General features: G+C 36.5%; 2 protein-coding genes across 3 annotated transcripts in view; one reads left to right on the top strand and one right to left on the bottom strand.

Moving 5' to 3' along the window:
- The window catches only part of LOC124784954 (vesicle transport protein SFT2B), a 69,765-nt gene extending 59,256 nt beyond the window's left edge, over positions 1–10,509 (top strand). Inside the window, exon 4 of the mRNA XM_047254184.1 lies at positions 8,196–10,509. Coding sequence (XP_047110140.1) covers positions 8,196–8,324 — 129 coding nt within the window. The 3' untranslated portion in view covers positions 8,325–10,509. The remainder of the gene's footprint in view (positions 1–8,195) is intronic.
- A 5,541-nt stretch (positions 10,510–16,050) lies between these two features.
- LOC124776928 (citramalyl-CoA lyase, mitochondrial-like) overlaps positions 16,051–23,424 on the bottom strand; it is a 199,440-nt gene continuing 192,066 nt past the window's right edge. For both annotated transcript variants that reach the window (XM_047252534.1, XM_047253289.1), the window contains exon 8: positions 16,051–16,194. In XM_047252534.1, coding sequence (XP_047108490.1) covers positions 16,090–16,194 — 105 coding nt within the window. In that variant the 3' untranslated portion in view covers positions 16,051–16,089. The remainder of the gene's footprint in view (positions 16,195–23,424) is intronic.

The raw sequence follows: 23,424 nt of genomic DNA, 5'->3' as shown, positions 1-23,424 counted from the left end.
AGACCTAAATGCAAAAATAGGGAAAGAAGAGGTGTAAAGAAGTATAATAGGAAAGGAAAGCCTACACAATGACAGTAATGATAATGGGCTCAGACTGGCAGACTTCACCAGTGGGAAGAACATGATAATTAAAAGCACCTATAACACAAGGAAAGATATTAAGAAATGTACATGGGTATCACCAGATGGAAACACAAGAAACCAAATAGATCACATACTCATAGACAAAAGGCATGCATCAGATATTATGGAAGTTAGCAGCTGCAGAGGGGCAAATGGAGACACAGACCACTACTTAGTACAAATTAGATATAGGCAGAAGATAGATTCGGTAAGAAACCAAAGGAATAAGATAAGAATGAAACAAAATATACAGAGACTCCAAACAAAGGAAACACAGGAAGAATATAGGAAGAAACTATAAGAGTTATTGGAAGCAGGGAGAAACACAGTGAATGAAGATAATGTGGAAACTAAATGGGAGTCATTGAAAATTGCCATCAGCATAGCTGCAGAAGAGATACTGGGGAGAGAACCACGCAAAAGGGTGGTTAAGGGGTTTGACGAGGAATGCTCAACGGTAGTACGCAAGAGAAATGAAGCGAGACAGATAATGAATGAGATTTTCACTCAGCAGCAGAGTGTGTGCTGATATGAAACTTGCTGGCAGATTAAAACTGTATGCCGGACCGAGACTCAAACTCGGGACCTTTGCCTTTAGCGGGCAAGTGCTCTACCACCTGAGCTACCCGGCACACAGTTTTAATCTGCCAGAAAGTTTCATATCAGCGCACACTCTGCTGCAGAGTGAAAATCTCATTCTGGAAACATCCCCCAGGCTGTGGCTACCGTATTTACTCGAATCTAAGCCGCACTCGAATCTAAGCCGCACTCGAATCTAAGCCGCACTCGAATCTAAGCCGCACCTGAAAAATGAGACTCGAAATAAAGGAAAAAAAAATTCCCGAATCTAAGCCGCACCTGAAATTTGAGACTCGAAATTCAAGGGGAGAGAAAAGTTTTAGGCCACACCTCCAAATCGAAACAAAGTTGGTCCATTGTAATATGAGACACAATTTAGGTCGAATGAATGACGATACAGCTACAGTAGTTTGGTTCGAGTCGTAAGTTTAGCAGTTAAGCTTTACCACGTAGCCATTGCTATGCGTCAGGCGCTCCGTCCGTATTTATACGGGTACCCTTCCTTTTTCACGTGCTTCGTCTGGTTTGAATCGATTGCTTATTTTGCTTTGATCTGATAAGTGCCGTTTTCTTTGTTATTGGTGTTTGCGTCACTCTTAAGCTGAAAATGCATTACTGCACTGTGTCATGCATTGTTTGTCGCATTCTGATAGTGCATGTTTACGGCCTGTCGCGGCTCGCGACATGGCTTGCTTTTGTGCGCGCTACCGCCGCGTACAATTTAAAAAAAAAAGGTGAAGAACCGTCTCATTAGCGAAACAATGGCAAGAGACTGCTATTTGTTGTTACTTATACTGTTGCTTTCTTTGATAATGATCAACAAGAGTCAAGTAATAGACTACGTATGATAGAACATGTTCTGAACGAGAGTTAGGCGAAAATTTTTCTCCGTTTGAAAATCTTTGCGGCCGCTTCTTTATTACATCAAATTCTGCACAGAAATTAGAGTCATCTTAGATTTAAAAATCTAGTCCCTTGCCGTGCTTCATTTCTGACTGTATCACTATTAGGCATAAGAATAATACGAATACAAACATGACACGATACGTATATTGTCCCGCGTTTGCTGTTGTCTCACTCTAGTTTCGTAGTTTATTAGGCAGACAGGATTTAAATGAGATAGCAGCAAACATGGAAGAATACATGGCAATATGTTTATATTTGTATTATTATTATGGGGAAGAGAATACTGTATGTGATTCAAATTTCATCAGGTTCCTATTAGCACCCATCTCTTCTCACAGATAGGAAAAAATTCAGAACGTAGAGTTGGCCATATTGACAAACATCCCAAACAGTCTTGCCAGTCAGATTTTCGTAGTACACTGAAATTGTGCTACATTCGAAGATGAACAATACGGAATTTGTATTTACTTCGTTGGATAATGTATGAAAATGCAGTGGTCGAAACTCGCGGCGGAGAAAAAAAGCTCGTCTTCGACTTTTTTTAAAAAAATTTATTTACTGACGCAGAGGTTTTGGCGCCAGTATTTATCTTTGTGCCTACAAAGCATGCCTGCGTAGCGCTACATATATTCTACGGCAGAAGTTAGTCGTGGCGGCACGTACCAACATTTTTCATAACTTCCGCTTGCTTTGCACTCGATTCTAGCCGCAGGCGGTTTTGTGGATTACGAAAACCGACAAAAGGTGCGGCTTTGATTCGAGTAAATACGGTAAGCCATGTCTCCGCAGTATCCTTTCTTTCAGGAGTGCTAGTTCTGCAAGGTTCACAGGAAAGCTTCTGTGAAGTTTAGAAGGTAGGAGATGAGGTACTGGCAGAAGTAAAGCTGTGAGGACAGGGTGTGAGTCATGCTTGGGTAGCTCAGATGGTAGAGCACTCGACCGAAAAAGGCAAAGGTCCCGAGTTCGAGTCTTGGTCCGGCACACAGTTTTAATCTGCCAGCAAGTTTCGAGACAGATAATGTTGCACAGCAACACGAGGTTAGTGGCAGAAGAATACAGAGAAAAGAGCGGATAAGCTTGGTAGGGTAAAGAAAAGGCAGCATGAAAGGAGGAGGATAGAGCAGCTGGACGAAATGGGAGACAATAAAGGAATCAGAAGGTTCTATGAAAGAACAAGAGATTTGAAGAATGGTTTCCAACCTCTTGCAGTTTTCTATAAGGATAAGGACCGAAATCTAATTGGAGATAAAAGCAAAGGCCTAGAAATGTGTCAAAAGTATTTTACAGAACTGCTTGACAGGAAAGAAGGGGATAAAATCTCAACTTCAGACAGGGAAACCATTGTAGGGGCATGTACGGCAGGATGGGTCTGAATAAGGTGGTTTAGAAGAACGGACACTACTGGATAAATTATGCCCAATTACTACAAGATAAAAACTCAACTTATGAGGAATGCATCAGCAAGCCAGGAATTACAACCAAAGACTCAACTAAGAGGTGACCGAAAAACCACCTGGCAACTAGACAGACACATTGTGCCAGTAGGCAAAGATGTAAATAGATAGAATTGAGCCAACATGGCTCACCTGCTGCCTTCACAATTTCAAAGAGAATATTCCAGTCAACATTGTCAAAAGAGTTGTGTGTGTGTGTGTGTGTGTGTGTGTGTGTGTGTGTGTGTGTGTGTGTGTGTGTGTGTGTGTTTTGACTTGACTTCATGTCTATCTGACCTACAATAATGCTTGCACTGTGCTGTTAATAGTAGCTTACCCACATTCTTATTGTCTAATTCATTATTAGACTTACTCCCACATTACCCCTATTTGATTTTGTATTTACTACCATGTTGTCACCTGACCAGACGGCCTCTCCCTTCTGCCACAAAACTTCACGAATTCCCATTGTATCTAACTTCAACCTTTCTGTTTCCCTTTCTACATTTTGTAACCTAACTGCCCAATTAAGGGATCTAACATTACACATTCCTATCCTTAGAATGCCAGTTTCATTTCTTCTGGTAGCAACAACCCCCTGAGTAGACACTGTCTGGAGATCCAAATGCTGAATTATTTTTCCTAAGAGGATGCAAAACATTTAACCACACAGTAGAGCTGCCTTGGGAAAAATTACGGCTGTAGTTTCCCCTTGCTATCAGCCATTCGCAGCACCAGCACAGTGAGGCTACATTGTTTGATGTTACAAGGCCACATCTATAAATCATCCAGACTGAAAAGGTTGCCCCCCTCCTCAGGAACAATGTTTGTCTGCCCTCTCAACAGTTTCCCCTGCAATGTGGTTGCACATATGGTACAGGTATCTGTATCTTTGAGGCGCACAAGCCATCCCACCACTGTAGCATCCATGGTCCACAAAATATAACAAATGCTTTAAGCTTTATCAAGTAGATCATTAAACGATATCTATATATGGGACTTAAATGTTGGTTGTTATCTCATCAGTCAGTACATATTTGATTAGTTAAGAGAGATATATTGAATGTATGCAAAGAAGGGCGGCACAAGTGGGTTGTTTGACTCATGGGAAAGAGTTATGGAAAAGTTGAAAAACATTAATTGGCAGGTTCTGGAAAATAAGCACGAATTATCACATGAAAGCCTATGCAAAAAAAAAACCACGTATTAATTGAAAAAAGTAGATATATTCTTCACTCAACTTTGTATCACTTCCATTGGGACCATGCAGACAGAATTAGGTTAATCACACACACACACACACACACACACACACACACACACACACTGTTAAGCAGTCATTAGTCCTGCAATCTGTATGTGACAGGAACAAGAAGAAAGGTTACATATTCTATCACACTATATACCCTCTGCCATGCTGTACAGTGATTTGCCGAGTACTTATGGAGAAGTCTACCAGCAATGATGAAATATGATTCTTTTTTCCATAGTGGATGATGAAACACTGTGACTCTATTATAAATTAATTTTGAAGGAATTCTAGTAACCAGTACGTTTGTCCTCAAACTTATTTCATTGTCCTTCCTGGTTTTAGGTGTCTTCAGACTTGCCTATGAAAGGTGCACATGTAGATTATTACATAAAACAAATAGTAGATCAAATATGTGTTCTTGACATTTGCATCTTCTTCTTCTTTTGTGCGACTACTGAAATATAAGCACAGAGAATTATAAACAGTTTGTTTGTCAGATTATAGTACAACACACACCTGATTGGAACCAGAAGTTACAGTTAGTTTTGTTTTATGTAGATAGCATTTGTATTCATGCATTAAGTATATGATATTGCATAGTGTTAATTTCTCTTATATCATAAGCTACATTCATATTACATACTCCATTTAAGAAGGCTATGGTGAACACTAATCTTTAACAGATATTTTGATGTTATATGTACAGATACTGAAAGGAAGTATAACACAAGTTTATGAAAATCTTGTTCTAGCATGTGTATTTGACTGGTGTACATCTGTCATTTTTCCTGTGACTGTGAAACAGTGTGAAAGTTCTGAATGAAGTTTCTGTTTGCTAACAGTTTCTTCATTCAGTTAACAATTGTTGGATGATTGAATGTGTGTGTGTGTGTGTGTGTGTGTGTGTGTGTGTGTGGTTTAAAAATTCTTTTCAATATCTGTGACAGCACGTTCACTCTCATCAGCTGTGTGGCAAGCGGCTGTGTGCTTAATCATTGCGCAACCTACATCAGGTAATTCTGCCTATTTGCCCTATAGTGTGGCAGGAACAAGAATCATACTTAAGCTTGTAAATTCCTGATTATTATGTATTTGGTAGTCTTTGTTAACAGTTGTATACAACTGTTCTGTAGTTTGTCAGGGTGTATATGACCCGGGAGATCCGGGAAAAACCCGTGAATTTTTTCATTCGGGAGAAAACCAGGAAAAACCAGAGATTTTTTAGAATTCCGGGAATTTTTCATTGTTTTAGTTTTCAGTTAAATTTTTGTGATTTTGACTGGTAAGAACTCTAACAAAGGCTATTACTGTATCCCACTTCTGCAGAATAATGCTGCAGCAACAAAACATGAATGACCGAGGAAAAAAAAAAAACGAAAATAAAACTTTAGTCTCAAAGGAAATACGCCGTATACAACAATAAAACACAGTGCTCATACAAGCGTCTGCCACCAGCAAAGTGTGTCAAAGGCTTTAGGAAGACTATGCAATGCTTCCTAACAACAAATTGCCTCAGATTATCGTGATGTGACAGCTGTTTATATTAGATTAGGTTGAGCAGTTGCAGGCAGGCTCTTGAGTATTTGCAGTTGAGTCGCGTATGACTAGGACCTTCTCCTGCTTCTGGCTACAGATGTGTGGCTGGGCACCACTATCTAGTATTGCCCCGGTTCGGAAATATCGCAGATCTGGGGCTGATCCACAGAGCAGTCTGAGTTGTAGTGGGGAGGTGGGTGGTCTCCACGTGACCCGTGTTTACGTTTAGTGATTTTGCTGTTTCTTCTTAATTTATTGCTCTCACATTAAATGAAAACAAAACGGATTTCTGTGGCCAGGAGCTATCAAATGAATTAAAATACATTCACATAATTATGGAAGGCTAAAATTTGTTATTAGTTTCAGGTTTTATTTCCACCTTTCTGACAGTCAAGCATTAATCTTCTTGCAGAACAATGAAGTTATTTTTGTCGGTTTGCTAAAGAGATTTGGCTTTTATTAATCTTTTGGGCTGAGGCAGTCAATTTATTTGAAACGAAGTGTTTAATTTCACACTGCTGGCTAGTTTCAACTGTTCACTGCATTTCAAGGGCACGTTTTACATCTTCTAGCTTGTATGGCATTATGCCATAATAAAGAACCAAACATGAGATAATACAGTACTGGTACTCAAGAAAATGTACACCCGATTCTGGATATACAAATGTGCACTTTAAGCCGAATTATGCATTTTAGTATGGTTCATCAAATTCCGATGCTCTTGAAGTATTCTCTCATGTCTTGTTTCTTTTATGACATAATGCAAGATCTTTTAATGTTCTACACGTACAAACATGCGGACTTCCTGCGTCATCGTAGCTGCGTAAGCGCAGTGACGCCTGTTACCTGGTGCTCTTTGGCAACTGCTGAAACGACCCTATTTCTAACAGGTCACGGGAAAATATTGCGAATTGTGGTTTGAAAAGCACAAAAAAGATCAACATTGTATGTGGAAGCTTAGCTTCTCTTGCAGCGTATTAACCTTAGAGACCAATATTATAAGTGAAAGCTTTGTTTTTCTTGTAGCAACACTATGTATATTAATTTAAACCATTAACTTTTCTTATTTGTGTGTTTGCTCTTCTTAAGAGTGATCTTGCTATTGGCTGACTACATTGTGTGTCCTATGCTGTCATGAGCTGCACATCAAAGATCTTTCCAAGACGTAACCCCCCCCCAATCAGTTTAGTTTTCTAAAGTGCTCGAAAATTCTACGTCAGTGTATAAGACCATAAACATTCAAAGGATTGATAAGTTTTACAGTGCCGAGGAAAAGTATACGGTCACTTAACACGGAAAAACAGTATTTTCATCCTGGAGAAAGTGTATTTTCATCCGGGAAAAAATCCGGGTAAAATCCGGGTGGGTTTCCCCCCCCTTGTCCATTTATACTCCCTGTTTGTTGTTAGTAATAAGATATATTTGCAGTTTCATATGGTAAATTCCTATTTGTGTGTGTGTGTGTGTGTGTGTGTGTGTGTGTGTGTGTGTGTGTGTGTGTGTCAAAGATGCATTGTACTTACAGGTCAAAGTTACTTAAGAATAGAAAAAAGAAACTGGATGAATGAACAAATATTAGACATACTGTTTGTTTTACGTGACAATTGTAAGTGTGCACCTTCTACAGATCGGTGTGAAAACCTCCGAAACAGACAAAGGGCAATAAAATAAATTTAATAACATAAATATTGTGGGAGGAATTACAGTAACCAATGACTAGAGACAAAATAACTTACGGTAGTAGTAATTTCATTACCAGCTTGTTTTTAGAACCGTCTTTGTGTAATGTAATCCATAATCATTCTTGTCACACAACAGTTAAGTTGTGGTTTAACAGAATCCTACATAATTGCTGTAAATATTATAAAAAATTTACAAGGAGGATGAGGGAAAAAGTCTATTAAAATGAAATTTGTAATTAAAATCTTATCTAACTAATAATTTTGCTTCAAAATAATATTCATTATTGTACTACTCACTCAGCACTTGTTGCTATTTCAATTCTTCAACTAAAAAGCACACTTGTACAATTCAGATATTGGACAATTAGCTTTCTTTTTCACTGAAATACAAGGAATGAAAATAAGTGCTAGAGAACTATACTGTAAATATGATTGACTTCTTTTTTACTTGTTGGCAAGCAAAAATATATGGTGCAAGTTTATTATTGTATTGTGAGGCTGTGTTTAAAAATAAGTTTATTGTGAGATTCATTTAATGAGTACTTTTAGTTACAATGGGTTGTTCCTTAGTTAGTAAATAATGTTTGCCAAGAACAGTACTCTATGTAAGTGTAGCACGCACAACTTATTTTACTGCTTAAAAATCATTAAAAATAATCTCATCAATACAATTATTTTTTCCAGTGGAAGAAAGCTGGCTTGGCACTGCTGTTTGTTATCCTTCAATCCCTTGCCATGACGTGGTATTCTATCTCATACATACCATATGCTCGAGATGCAGTTAAGAAAACTGTCTCTGCTTGTATTGCATAATGGATGCAAAGGAAAAAGCACATTTTTCATGTGCTGTGTTGATATTCTGGTAACATTGGAGGCAGCAACTCGGATCATCAGTACAAGTTAATTTATATTTCTCTGTATATGCAAGAGATGTTGTATGTGTACATGAGTGTTCCGTGCTGTCCTTCCAGGATGTGACCTGTAGCTTTCATTACTGATGTACTATTTTACTATCTATTCTTGTAAATATCTTGATGTTTGTGGTTATAAATGTATTTCAAGGCTGACTGTGTGTTAAAGATTATAAATTTAACTCCAGAAATTATTTTTGTACAAATGTTGATGTAATCTTTAAATAATGTTTCAGGGCACATCCTACATTGTACTCAGTTACTGTTTTCAAAGAATTGTTTCCTACTCTTTCTTCATTTTTAGCTGACATTAGTAGTCAGAGAAAATTGAATTTGATTGTTCACTGAATGAAAGAACTAATTATGTAGAATTTGCTATATGAAAAGGAAGCAGAAACAGCTTCTACTTTTCTTGTCTTGTGAAAGGTGAAGCTTGGATAGAAAATTACACTGTACAGAATTGCCATATTGTCCTCTCAAATAAACTGATGAAAACTTATCAGGTAACTAAGAAACTCACAAGAATTATGTCAAGAATAAGAATATCTTTGCCAAGTGTTACATTTAAAAAAAAAAGAGTAAAAAGAAGTGATTAGTTAGACGCTATTTATGTTAAAGTAAAATTTCATCAGTAGCCCATTTCATGACTGTTGCTAATTGTATGTACCGTTTCTATGAAAAAGAGAGACTGTTGTATTGGCATGTTTTAGCATGTCTGTGTGCCAGTTTAGCTAATTCCTTCTGTACAGTAAAGGCATTAACTTCTCTTAGGATTTTCCACTTGCTGATGTTTGCAGCCAGTATTGGTACAATTGTCATTAACTAAGCAGTGTTGGTCATACCATGTCACCACAATTGAAAATGTGTGTTGGTACTGGTTTTTGGTACAATTTGATATCAAATATAGAAGTCCAATGTACTGTATAGGACTGTTGTTTAATTACGTTTAATTATGTTTCTACTAGCTGATTAATTTAAATAGTGCATCCATGTGGCAACCAGTCATTGTCTCAGAGCAGTGTAATTTGAAGCTCTGACATTTTTGATAGCTCATTTATCTGACAAAGATAAAAGAAAACCACTCACTATACAACGGAAGTGTTAAGTAGTAATCGGGTTTACAAATGGATTTTTTCCATTCGTGAGAGTGATCCCAAAGGTGCCACAAAAATTTTGTGTATGCTGAAGTACAGCAGACAAATCATTTTAAATTTTTCTTCTACACAGTGCATAGTTGTCTATTATCCTAGTATTGTTTATACTCAGCCAGTCAAATTGACGGATTTTTTTCCATCTGTGTGAACAAATGTTTCTTCTGACTATCTTCTTGTTTTGCTTCTCAAAATATCATGCCACATGGTATGCGACAAAATAAGGTCCTGTTTTCACCATTTTTGTCGTTCACAATTGTTTCATATGAAGCTATACACACATTCATGATTCTTCTAGAGTAAATAGCAAGTAACATTTTTCCTTTGGGTGTATTTGAGATATTCTCATTAGCATTGCTGCAACGTTTGACATAAAGAGTATATGTAAAAAGATATTACAGTGTTGTGCACTTTCCTCCATAATAGTGTCTCGTGGAGTGGACACTGAAGTGTAAATTTACTGTGGGAAGTGAGAGCGGTACAAAGCAATGACATTCGTAGATGAAGCATTGAAATTTTTACTTTGCTCAAATTCTGATTGCATTTCATTTTCTGAAAGTGAAATGTAATTCACTCTGTAAGTCAATTACATATGCTGTGAATTTTATATTTATATATTTAATCTGATATAAACTCTCATTATTTTAAAAAAAGTATGTAGACAGTATTCAAAATTTTTATGTAATGATTAGGAAAGTTCAATCTGCTGACATTCTTAACTTGAGAAAATGTATTCCCATATGAAATGCAGGAAAAAAAATCGGTTCCACAAAATTACCTTTGTGCCAAAACTTAATGTTCTTTATTTCAGTTTCACTCTGTTCCCTCAAATATTTGAAGTGGGAAAAAAATGCACATACCAGTTTTATTCTAAAAGGAATTATCATTATACTGCTGAAGTCCAAAAAATTAATAAAAGTGTGAGAAAAGAACAAATCGTTGTTTTTATATGTTACTTATGATAAAATAGAACAGTTTACTCACTAAAATAGAACATATATGCGTAACAATTTAATTTACTGACTGACATAAAATTGTTAGTGAACAATTCACGATAGTTACAACACAAGGGTTCTCCTCCTCCCACCCCATAGTGGTGGCAAGATCTCTGAGAATAAAAGATATGGGCTAAAATATCTTTGCATTATAAGCATAATTGTTAAAAATAGACAGATGAGCCAAATATTCCCCAGGCAAAAATTAATCTATGGTATAAATAGTGGCTGCACTCAAATGTGACACCCAGAACGTTGATGATCATTTCATTTTTCATTCTCAGTTCTCTGAAAATTAACAAGCAAGATAGTGGGGGGGGGGGGGGGGGGGGGGGGGGGGGGAGGAGGGGGGAGGGAGGCGCGACATTCACATTTTATGTGAGGTAGTATGTTCATTCAAAGTGTTGCATAGTGAGTGCTTCCTCCAAACAAGTTGTCCATCCCCACCCCACTCGACACAGCACATTGGTGACCTGCAAGGACTCTGCAGCAATAATACAGCTCTATATTGCAAAAATCTGTAACTCGAGAAAATAAGACCTGTCTGTTTAAACAGTGTTCCAAACAGGCAACATGCGGGAGCATTGAAGTAATTGAATGATAGAAAAGTAGAGGGTTTTTGACACTCCAACTTCTCTGAAAATAAGGAAGAGTGTACCAGATGCTAAAAAAAAAAAAAAAAAAAAAAAAAAAAAAAATAGATGACAATGGATGTCAGGTAAATAAAGTGGGGAAAGAACCCAACTAAGCTAGATAAAATTATGCCAACAGGCTGTGAGGAATCAGAATTGGGGATAGTACACTAAAAGTTCTCGATAGATTATAATGATTAAGCAGTATTGTAAACAAAATTCAGAGCAATAATGCCAAGGAGAAAGAGAAAAATGAAAACTTTACTTAGAGCAAAACAATGTATCAAACAAGAAGTGAGGATGCAAAGTGTGAACACTGAGTAATTGAATTGTGGCACTTTGGAGACATTAGAAATATGATACTAAGAAAATGAAAGGGCATACAGAGAATGTTGTTAAGTCTTCAGATTTTGCAACTTTTTAATTTTAGTGATTTGGTGACTATTAATTGCATTCAGAGTCAAAAAAGGACTGCTTCATGTATGAAGAATTCTAGACACCTAAAAACCAGATGGCTGAGAGGTTAAAGTACTGGTAACTACTTATGAGATGCAAGCATTGTGTAGTTATTTTCAGATGAAGAAAAAAATGGATCTTTGTTTCAGATAAAAAGATTTACCTGATGTGAGAGACAATAATGAAACTAAATATAATTTGCAGGGGTAGTTGATAAGTTCTACAGAATTCATATCAAAATACATTAATCGTACAAGAAAAGGATGCTATGCAGTTGGCCATATTCACAATTAAACAGAATTTTGTGGTGCACAGTACATATTGCATAGACAATATACTTCACGAAAGTGCAGGGAGACTTGTGCCTAGCAAGACATCAGGCGCATTTAAGGTGGTACCTACTGTGTCTGTTTCCAAGAAACTTCAGTTCTGAAACTGAAGTAAGAGGAAAAGGGTAAAAGGAAGAGACCTCCAGCTGTTAAAGTTCTAGAATTGAAGGTAAATATATTAACATATTTCTTACAATTCTTAAATAAACAACATTTCTTTTGCAAATGTCTTTTGCATCCCCCCCCCCCCCCCAAAAAAAAAAACACACACACACACACACAGAGAGAGAGAGAGAGAGAGAGAGAGAGAGAGAGAGAGAGAGAGAGAGAGAGAGATATGATATGTATTATATGTACAATATAACTTTGCACTTTTCTGGGAACTGTGAAACTTTGGGTTAGTATGGATTGTTTCAACCATTGCCAAGAAACAATACAGCATGCCTTAGCAATACAGCATCATAGAATGCATAGTGAATGCAATGCAATGTGAATTACAGTATGCTGCTTGCTCAAATTATGTTGCATGTATAGTTGTTGAGTGTATAGCTAGGCTGATAAACATAGCAGTAGTAGTTTTTTTTAATAATATCCCAGTGTGCTTTTGCATCATTTTTGTTAATAATACTTTTCCTTCCTGGTTCAAGTATGTATATTAAATGTTCAAAACTCGAATTGTGTATAATTGCTTATCATGTTAATGTGTAGATGGTACAGCATTTCCTATCTTCTACTTAATCCCTTTCGTTTTGCATCATTTTTGTATTCAAAAAGGTAGTAATTCAGCAGATGAAACAAAAATAATTAGTTTTTATTCTTGAGTTTCTGAAGCAATAATATATTGTAAGTGTGCCCAAATACAATTTACATATCAGATAATGATAGTACACATGTATTTGACAGAGCAGTGTGGAGGTAATGATTACGTTTATTTGACAACAAAACACCTATTTTTCATTCTTACATTATTGTAAAACTGTTGAAGTATGTAAAGTTTAATGTAATTTAGAATAGCAGTCACTTAAATTGCAGAAACTGCACATTATTTTGGCAGTATGCCTTCCTTAGCAAAATGTGTGAAAACATACTGACCCTATTCAACTTTATTCTAGTAGTTAGATTTTATATCAAAGTTGTTATAGATCTCGGGTCTTTTAAAAGTTGAGACAACTTGCTAGCTTCCAGAAGGTACTGTGGTACATCTGTGTAGGAACATTTTTTGCTTTAAACATTCTGAATGTGTCTTCAACGTTCAGTAGCATATATGGTTTCAAAGGCAACAGAGTCCCATCTCTCTGGAATGCTTAGCCCAGATATGTCGACTAAATTAGTTGAAAGTCTAGGCTGATTCTTGTGATATTTTCATGGTTGGTTAAATTGTTACAGATACACACTCTTTTAACATTGAATCTCTTTTATAGTACAGTAAACTATTAAAATGGTCTTGACCTAGATTTATCTCACCTCACCTACAGCACTGTAACAAATCTGTCAACTGATGCCTGAGACTTGACCTTTTAAGTGGAATGCCTTATGCTTGAAAAAAGAATTGTGTTACTGTGAGGTAGTAATGCTGCTTAACTAAGATATCTTGGGGAACAAATTGTTGGACATCAGCTGGTAAAGGATCAGCATTCATCATTTCATTTTTTCCGATAGCATCTCCTTGAACTGACTCCAAGAGCAGGAAGAATCTGTACCTTTTTCAGTATGGTAACTGTCATTATTAATTTTTTGTTCTTTATCTGAATTATATCAACTTCAGTATAACCTGCCAGTAATAAGAAGCAATATTCTCATTTTCAATCTAGTGCCTTCCTTCATTTTCATAGCCTTCCTAAATTCAACAATTGTGAATTATAAATATCATGTTGTTATGTAATACAGCATGTTTGCAGTCTATGACCACTGACAGTGAAATACCATCAGCAAGTCAGTCTCACTCCTGCACAGCTGAGTAGGGTGTGGTGTGGAAGTAACTATTACCATTACTAAACAAAGGTTCTGCAGGTACAACACATTTTTTATTTTACATAAAAGTGCATTATGTTTCAAAAAGATTCATCCAATTTCACATCACAATAAATTCTACACAACACGAAATCTGAGGATGGATTTTAAATTATGTGTAGAGAGCTACAAAGTTTTTATTTTCAAAAACAACCATCCAATTTTACAATTGTGTACGCTTATAAAATCGTGTGGTTCTTTTTACAATTATGTCTGGAATCAAAATTTTAATTTACCTTTCACAAATGCTCATTGTGTGCACAACAAAGATCCAGATGAGTCAAAATATAATCCATATTTTTATGAGCATGTCTGGAGTTGTGCATTAATTGGCGTTGCTATGCAGCATCTGAATCCATCCAAATTGTTGAAAGAGGAATCACGTAGGTGCAGATATTCGCAATCCACTACAAGAAAAAAGAAATCACATACTGTGTGATAAAGTGACCTTGGAGGCCAAAGGTGAAATGCAAAATTCATATGCCCATTACGGCCCATCCATCACACAGGCAGCTCATTAAAAAGTGCTCTTACATCGTATACCACTGCATTGATTCTGTTGAAAAACCAAATTTTTAGCATGTTCTTACAACTGTGCAAAAAGCCTGATCTCAAAAATATCCAGGTATGCATTTCCTGTAGCGAGCGAGCTTGCTGGCGGTATCGTGACCATGTGAACATGGCTGGTGCCAAACTAAAATTCTGACCCAAATGTCTATCTTGATTCATGTGAATATATTGACTTGTGAGATAGGAGTAATCTTTTTAAAATACACTGTATTTTGTGCAATAGTCAGTTTTGCAAGCTCCATATATTGTTAAGTATGACATCTCACTATGATGTGGAATGAGTCAGTTTTACAATTTACTGAAAAATTTGGAAATTTGCCTCCATTTACATGATTGCCGTACTGTTTTATTTGTATAGACATTGATTTATGTGTTTGAAGCAAATTTTAATGTGTGTTAAATTCTTTTCATTGCTGTGTAAGGGATCAAAAATTTTGATTGCAGAATACATCACTCTTTTGCATATAAAAAAATCAATTTTTGAAAATATAATGTAACTGGAGAGAGAAAAATCTACTCTTTCCTTGTCACCCCACCTAATAAATCTACCCTGGATTCTGAGCAACTTTTCTAAATTACCCCTTTTCTAAACCTCACCAGTCCTTTTTCTTCGCCACTCTTCCTTTTCCTGCAACTCTTCTGCCAGAAGGATCCCCTAACTACGAAAGCGTGCAAACATTTATACGTCGTATATGTGTGTTCTCCTGCTGCCACACTGTGAGTAAATTTTATATTTACCCTATTACACATTATACCACTCCTTTGTATGCCACACTAAGACTGAGTGATGGGTAGTAAGCAAATCTAACCGATCTTGCAAAAAGAAACCTCAACGAATCTTTTGCTTGATAATGGTTGTCTACTACATGGTTAATACTCTTTGTACATTATGAGATTCAGTCTAGGAATACTAGAGCCCAGTTTTCATAATCTTATGTCTTCAATTCTGTTAAACATTTTCGTTGATATATCATCTTTCGAAGCATAGTAGTTTGTTGAGAGAAATCATAGTTGAAGTAAATTCCAAATGTATCCATATTTTTTACTTTTTCTGAAAGAGAGACCATGTGTTAGTTGAAAATCCTCTAATGCTTCCACTGCTGTTTCTAGAACATGAAAAATATATGTAATGGTAGACACCTCTTTACCTTAACATCCCAGAAACGGAAAACAACATCTTACTTCCTTCATTGTGAAAAATCTATGACTAATAAACTGAAGTTTTCAGTTAACATGACAGGTGGTTGTTATCACATTTAGATACATTCATTAATAGTCACTTGTGATTAGCAAAATATCATATCCCACTAGCTAAACTGTTTTTAATGAAAGGTATCTACTTTTAATTATGCCATATCTGTTTCAAGTCAGCAAGACTTGAAATAGTAATGTTATAAACAGAATCATAGCTTACACAAATCAGTGTTAAGTAAAATCAGCACTGTAAGATTGCTGATAAACATTAATGTAGTTACAGGTTTTTACCTTTGCTGTTAATGATATGTGACTGGCACTGTATCTTGTTCACTGTTGCAAATTATGTTTGTCCATTTTTGCTAGCTGCATAATATGTTGGGCTTGGCGAAGAAGAGGCATGTCAATCATGGAGCCCTTGTAGACAAAAGCTCCCTGGATTGAATGAAGTGATATGTCATTAGAATTACAATGTACCCTATTTCTAAGAATTGCATGCTGTACATTAAAAATTACTTTCTTACATAGAAGTTATTTTATATTTTTCAGATATTTTCAGATAGTACTAATAGTTAAAACAGTTTCCAATAGTAACTAATTTTACATTACGGAGGAAGCAGTCCTTGTCACAATGCACCTATGCAACTTAATTAAAATTATTTCATTAAAAGAAAATATAGTTAAACATATATTTTACTAAAACAATAAATCTACAATATATTTAGATACACATCCAAAAAATAACTCCATAACTTTCAGTATCAGAAAGTTTGAGAAATAAAATTTCCTCTCAGGCTTGTATTTCTCAGATTTACTTTTCTCTGCCTACTTTTGACTTTTCCTCCAATCTTTTACGAGCTTTCTTTTTAATTATTATGTTGTCATCTTCTCATGTGCTAGTTTTACAACTGCAAGTGTAGAGGTAAAAATCAAAACAAATGGACTTTATTTTCTTGTTAGGTTTAGTTTTGGTATGCAGTTCACTGCATCATATGAATGATCAGATAAAAACAGTAGGATCTGTTTTTAAGCAGTATTGTTGATAGGTACACAGTATTTGTGTCATCTTCAAAAATTCATGTTTAATAACCAGACTGAAAACAGCCAAGTGCCGGTTGCTGTAAAAGTTGCCATAATGTTTATAGCTGTAAGTGAAGCAATGTATATAATGTTAGTTCATGCAGAAAGGTTATGAAAAGTAACTTTTGTGGGATTTGATAGCAGCCAGTCATTGTCTGCTTTTAACTCAAATGGCCCCAGTATTCCAAAATCCAGGTGATGGTGGTTGTGACTACACTGGTGAGGAAATACTGTTGTCACATAGCAAGCAGTAAAGTATTGAAACTGAAATGGCTCTAATGATTGTCAACAAAGAATATGATGGTCTCTTTTGACCACATTATGTGCTGTATATTTTCCAAGCCCATGAATTTTGCATATTCATATTCAAACTGTTACAGTTGCTTTAAGTCAGTCAGGAGTTCATGTTTGAACTCAACAATGCAATCATAAATGTCACATTTTTTATTTGTCATGAAAACCTAATAATTTGTGTTGTTGATGCTAACAGTATATTAAAATTGTTTTGTTGAGGTACTGTCACTTGGCCTAAAACATTGTACCTTACTTAAATTATAAAATAAAAAAGAAGAGTAGAGTCTTCTGTGTGTCATAGTTCAAAGGCATACAGCATTATCTGCTGTAATGGCCTTAACAGTTTCTTCTTCACTCTTGTGTGTAGTAATAAAGTATAGTAATATTCTTACAATATTCTGAGAAGGAAAGTTGCTACTCACTATATAGCGGACTTGTTGAGTCGCAGAGAGGCACAACAAAAAGATTTTCACACTTACAGCTTTTGGCCAACGGACTTTGTCAACAACAGACACACACAAAGACCATTGGCTGAAAGCTTTAAGTGCGAAAATCTTTCTGTTGTGCCTGTCTGTGACTCGGCAACTCCGCTATATGATGAGTAGCAACTTTACTTCTCAGAATATTGTTATATTCCACCCTGGATTTTCCATTGTTTGAAAGTAATACTTTTGTTGCACAATTGCGCGATGCTCCTAAATATAAAAGAAAGCAACTTACTTTATGCTTATCACATTACTGAAATATATTTTTGATACTGGCTTGGGAATATTTTTTCACGCTTAGATGTGAGTCATAAGGTTCTTGAAACATGTTTTATATGCAACCATTAAATTTAAAATACTGTCAATTCTTTTAGGAGAAGTGTTTCATATTGTTTGCAGTAAATTGTGATACAGAATTTCATTATGAAATAGTGTTGAAAACAAAAATTGTTTTAAAATTGCACAACACAGTATTCATTAAAGAGTAACGCCCTCATGAAGAAAACTGGAGAGAGCCCTATTGGCAGCTATTGTGAAAGTTGATTTGTGGCCTGCTGGTCAAACAGAAGTTTTAGCGTTGAACAATTTGACTTTTCATATGTGGATCATGCTTAAATGTGACCTCTCTCTCCCTCAGATTAACGCAGAGGCTCTGTCGGCAGAATGCCAGACCTGTAATCTATGTGTTTAACCCTCGCTTCGAAAATTGTTAAAGTGCAAAATAAGTTATAGTTCACATATGGCTTAATTAAACTTGTATTTACTCAGGGAAAATGTACCAAGTTTTGTCTTATTCTTCAGGTATTTATTATAGGAAACAAGGTAAGATTGTTGTTCCTGGATGAGTAAAAGTGGAAAGTTCTACAAGGTGATTCAAAAAGAATACCACAACATTAAAAATGTGTATTTAATGAAAGAAACATAATATAACCTTCTGTTATACATCATTACAAAGAGTATTTAAAACTTTTTTTTTTTCACTCATAAACAAGTTCAGAGATGTTCAATATGGCCCCCTCCAGACACTCGAGCAATATCAACCCGATACTCCAACTCGTTCCACACTCTCTGTAGCATATCAGGCGTAACAGTTTGGATAGCTGCTGTTATTTCTCGTTTTAAATCATCAATGGTGGCTGGGAGAGGTGGCCAAAACACCATATCCTTAACATACCCCCATAAGAAAAAATCGCAGGGGGTAAGATCAGGGCTTCTTGGAGGCCAGTGAGGAAGTGCTCTGTCACGGGCTGCCTGGCGGCCGATCCATCGCCTCGGGTAGTTGACGTTCAGGTTTCATAACTAACCTTTTTCGTAGGACTCTCCATACAGTTGATTGTGGAATTTGCAGCTCTCTGCTAGCTCTGCGAGTCGATTTTCCAGGGCTGCGAACAAATGCTTGCTGGATGCATGCTACATTTTCATCACTCGTTCTCGGCCGTCCAGAACTTTTCCCTTTGCACAAACACCCATTCTCTGTAAACTGTTTATACCAACGTTTAATACACCACCCATCAGGAGGTTTAACACCATACTTCGTTCGAAATGCACGCCGAACAACTGTCGTCGATTCACTTCTGCCGTACTCAATAACACAAAAAGCTTTCTGTTGAGCGGTCGCCATCTTAGCACCAACTGACGCTGACACCTAGTCAACAGCACCTCAAGCGAACAAATGTGCAACTAAATGAAACTTTATAGCTCCCTTAATTCGCCGACAGATAGTGCTTAGCTCTGCCTTTTGTCGTTGCAGAGTTTTAAATTCCTAAAGTTGTGGTATTCTTTTTGAATCACCCTGTATTATTGTTTACATTTTACAAAGAAAATTAAATGTATGATGTAACAGACTTGTGAGTATAATGTTAATAATTTTGTCATCAATGGCTTTACAACCTACCCTCAAATAGTCTGATTCACTGCATCAAACCAATGGCTCACCTGTTGTTACTCATTGTGGTATACAGAAGGTATTTATTTGTACCTCCCACTACATTCTATTATGTTCCTGGTACTGTGCATTTGTATACTTATTATTTACACCCTGGTAAAGTGTGATGGCTCTTATTGTTGAGAGATTATATATGATATTATTTGTGTGTTAAAAAGTCAATGTTTCATCTGTAGCACTGTTAATAAAAGTAAATAATATGGAAATTAATGTGTTAAATTTTTTACTGGCAAGGTTGGAAATGCCATATCATCCTGCAGTGCCCATTGTTACGAATAACAAATTTCTTTTGTGAGAACTACAGAACAAACTGTAGCTTTAACTCTTTGCATCAAGCAGTCTCAGATGACTTAAATTGAAATGCACTGCCCTTTGAAAGTGGTGACTGAGGTTTTTTGCCATTATCAAATACAGTTTTAGCATAAAGAAATTTTCCCATATGTGAGTTATCTCCCCTCAGTGTTTCTTATTTCTGGCACGTTTAGCAGAGTAACTTTTGTAAATAATGGAGTGTGATACTGAACAGCTAAATATCTGAGGAGGTTGTAAGGTGGGCTCCAGTATATAAATTAAAAGAACAGCCTGTTGAAAGCATTCCTGGGCAATACCATTTTAGGTTTAACTGATGCTGGACAAATATGTCATTGGTTTTGAATATTCACAATAGTTCAGTACTGGTTGCCACAATGATACACCAAATCGCACACTTCATCTGCAGGCACTGCTCTTCTAAATGAACCACTGGGAACATCTAACAACCCCCATAAAGTATCTACATGCCAATAGCTATTTTCTATTTAACACAGTTAATAATTCATCAGAAGTAAGATGCAGTTGATTAATAACCACATTGCTACAGAAAAAAAGAAAAATCAATCCTTCCACAACACCTTCAGTCCCAGAAGTGCAAATCCAATGAGAAGTATTGGCATGTAAGTTTTGTTTAATAAAATGGTAATATTAGTGTTATCATTCATAACTAAGGTGGATGTAATAAATACACAAACAAAGAAGCAGTTACTGTTGATAATTTTTTTTTTTTTTTTTACAAATATCCTAATGTTAACATCAAACTTTTAAAGATACATTTTGCCCTGAAATCAGTGTGTTATGCAATCCACAACCGTGCAGGGTCTATTACTGAACTGTTTTATCCCTCATTACATTTCAATTATTGCTACAAAAATGTTCAAAATGTGTGTGAGATCTTATGGGACTTAACTGCTAAGGTCATCAGTCCCTAAGCTTACACACTACTTAACCTAAATTATCCTAAGGACAAACACACACACCCATGCCTATGGTAGCACTCGAACCTTCCCCGGGACCAGCCGCATAGTCTATGACTGCAGCGTCCTAGACCGCTCGGCTAATCCCGCACGGCAATTATTGCTACAAAATGACTTGTGTTAATCATAAGAAATGTACTCAGAAGTATGCAGTCTGTGTTTTCACATACAAAACTTTTTAAATTCTGATACTTGCATTATTCCATGGATTCTCCAAAACTATGTGTCTTGTGTACAAACTGTAAATAGCCTTTCGCTCTCTGTATTTTACGTCTGCCACATTTAGAATTTGAAGGGGAGTACTCCAGTCAACATCGTCAAAAGCTTTCTTGAAGTCTACAAATGCTATAAATGTAGGCTTGCCTTTCCTTAATGTAGCTTCTATGAGAAGTTGTAAGGTCAGTATTGCCTTGCATGTTCCTACATTTTTCTGGAATCAAAACTGATCTTGCCCGAAGGTTGGCTTCTACCTGTCTTTGCATTCTTCTGTAAAAATTTGTGTTAGTATTTTGCAACTGTTTCTTATTAAACTGATAGTTTGGTAATTTTCACACATGTGAGCACCTGATTTATTTGGAACTAGAAGTATTAAATTATTCATGAAGTCTGAGGGTATTTCACCTGTCTTACATATTTAGCACTCACTAGATGGAAGAGTTTTCTCATGGCTGGCTCTCCCAAGGCAGTCACTAGTTCTCAGGGCCTTGTTTCAACTTTCAGTTGTCTATCAAATTCTTCACGCAGTATCACATCTCCCATCTCATCTTCATCTACATCCTCTTCCATTTCCATAATATTTCCCTCAAGTACATCTCCCTTGTATAGACTCTCTGTGTACTCCTTCTACCTTTCTGCTTTCCCTTTGCTTGGAACTGGTTTTCCATCTCATCTCTTTATATTCATACAGGTGGTTCTCTTTTCTCAAAAGGTCTCTAATTTTGCTGTAGGTAGTGTCTGTCTTTCCCCTAGTGATATATACTTCTAAATCCTTAAATTTGTCCTATAGTCATTCCTGCTTAGCCATTTTATACTTCCTCTCAATCTCATTTTTTTAAAAACATTTGTATTCTGTTTCGCCTGCTTTATTTACTGCATTTTCTTTATATTTTCTCCTCTCATCAATTAAATTCAGTATATCTTCTGTCCCCAACCCCCCTCCCCATGAACCATGGACCTTGCTGTTGTTGGGAGGCTTGCGTGCCTCAGCGATACAAATAGCCATACCGTACGTGCAACCACAACGGATGGGTATCTGTTGAGAGGCCAGACAAACATGTGGCTCCTGAAGGGGGGCAGCAGCCTTTTCAATAGTTGCAGGGACAACAGTATGGATGATTGACTGATCTGGCCTTGTAACACTAACCAAAATGCACTTGCTTTGCTGGTACTGCGAACAGCTGAAAGCAGGGGGAAACTACAGCCATAATTTTCCCCAAGGGCATGCAGCTTTACTGTATGGTTAAATGATGATGGCATCCTCTTGGGTAAAATATTCTGGAGGTAAAATAGTCCCACATTTGGATCTCCAGGTGTGGACTACTCAGGAGGATGTCGTTATCAGGAGAAACAAAACTGGCATTCTACGGATCGGAGGGTGGAATGTCAGATCCCTTAATCGGGCAGGTAGGTTAGAAAATTTGAAAAGGGAAATGGATAGGTTAAAGTTAGATATAGTGGGAATTAGTGAAGTTCGGTGGCAGGATGAACCTGACTTCTGGGTCAGGTGAATATAGGGTTATAAATACAAAATCAAATAGGGGTAATGCAGGAGTAGGTTTAATAATGAATAAAAAAATAGAAGGTAAGCTACTACAAACAGCATAGTGTGAACGCATTATTGTGACCAAGATAGACAAGAAGCCCACATCTACCACAGTAGTACAATTTTATATGCCAACTAGCTCTGCAGATAACGAAGAGATTAATGAAATGTATGTTGAGATAAAAGAAATTTTTCAAATAGTGAAGGGAGATGAAAATTCAATAGTCATGAGTGACTGGAATTCGATAGTAGGAAAAGGGAGAGAAGGAAACCTAGTAGGTGACTATGGAATGGGGGTAAGGAATGAAAGAGGAAGCCGCGTGGTAGAATTTTGCACAGAGCATACCTTAATCATAGCTAACACTTGGTTCAAGAATCATGAAAGAAGGTTGTATACATGGAAGAGGCCTTTAGATACTGGAAGGTTTCAGATAGATTATATAATGGTTAGACAGAGATTTAGGAACCAGTTTTTAAATTGAAAGACATTTCCAGGGGCAGATGTGGACTCTGACCACAATCTATTGGTTATGAACCGTAGGTTAAAACTGAAGAAACTGCAAAAAGATGGGAATTTAAGGTGATGGGACCTGGATAAATTGATAGAACCAGAGATTGTAGAGAGTTTCAGGGAGAGCATTAGGGAACGATTGACAAGAATGGGGGAAAGAAATACAGTAGAAGAAGAATAATGGGTAGCTTTGAGAGATGAAATAGTGAAGGCAGCAGAGGATCAACTACTAAAAAGACAAGGGCTAGTAGAAATCCTTGGGTAACAGAAGATATGTTCAATTTAATTGATGAAAGGAG

This window comes from Schistocerca piceifrons, chromosome 1 (genome assembly GCF_021461385.2).
Source record: "Schistocerca piceifrons isolate TAMUIC-IGC-003096 chromosome 1, iqSchPice1.1, whole genome shotgun sequence".
In the NCBI taxonomy this organism is placed as follows: domain Eukaryota; kingdom Metazoa; phylum Arthropoda; class Insecta; order Orthoptera; family Acrididae; genus Schistocerca; species Schistocerca piceifrons.
Note: the sequence above shows the minus strand (reverse complement) of the source record. Positions and strands in the feature narration are given on the sequence as shown.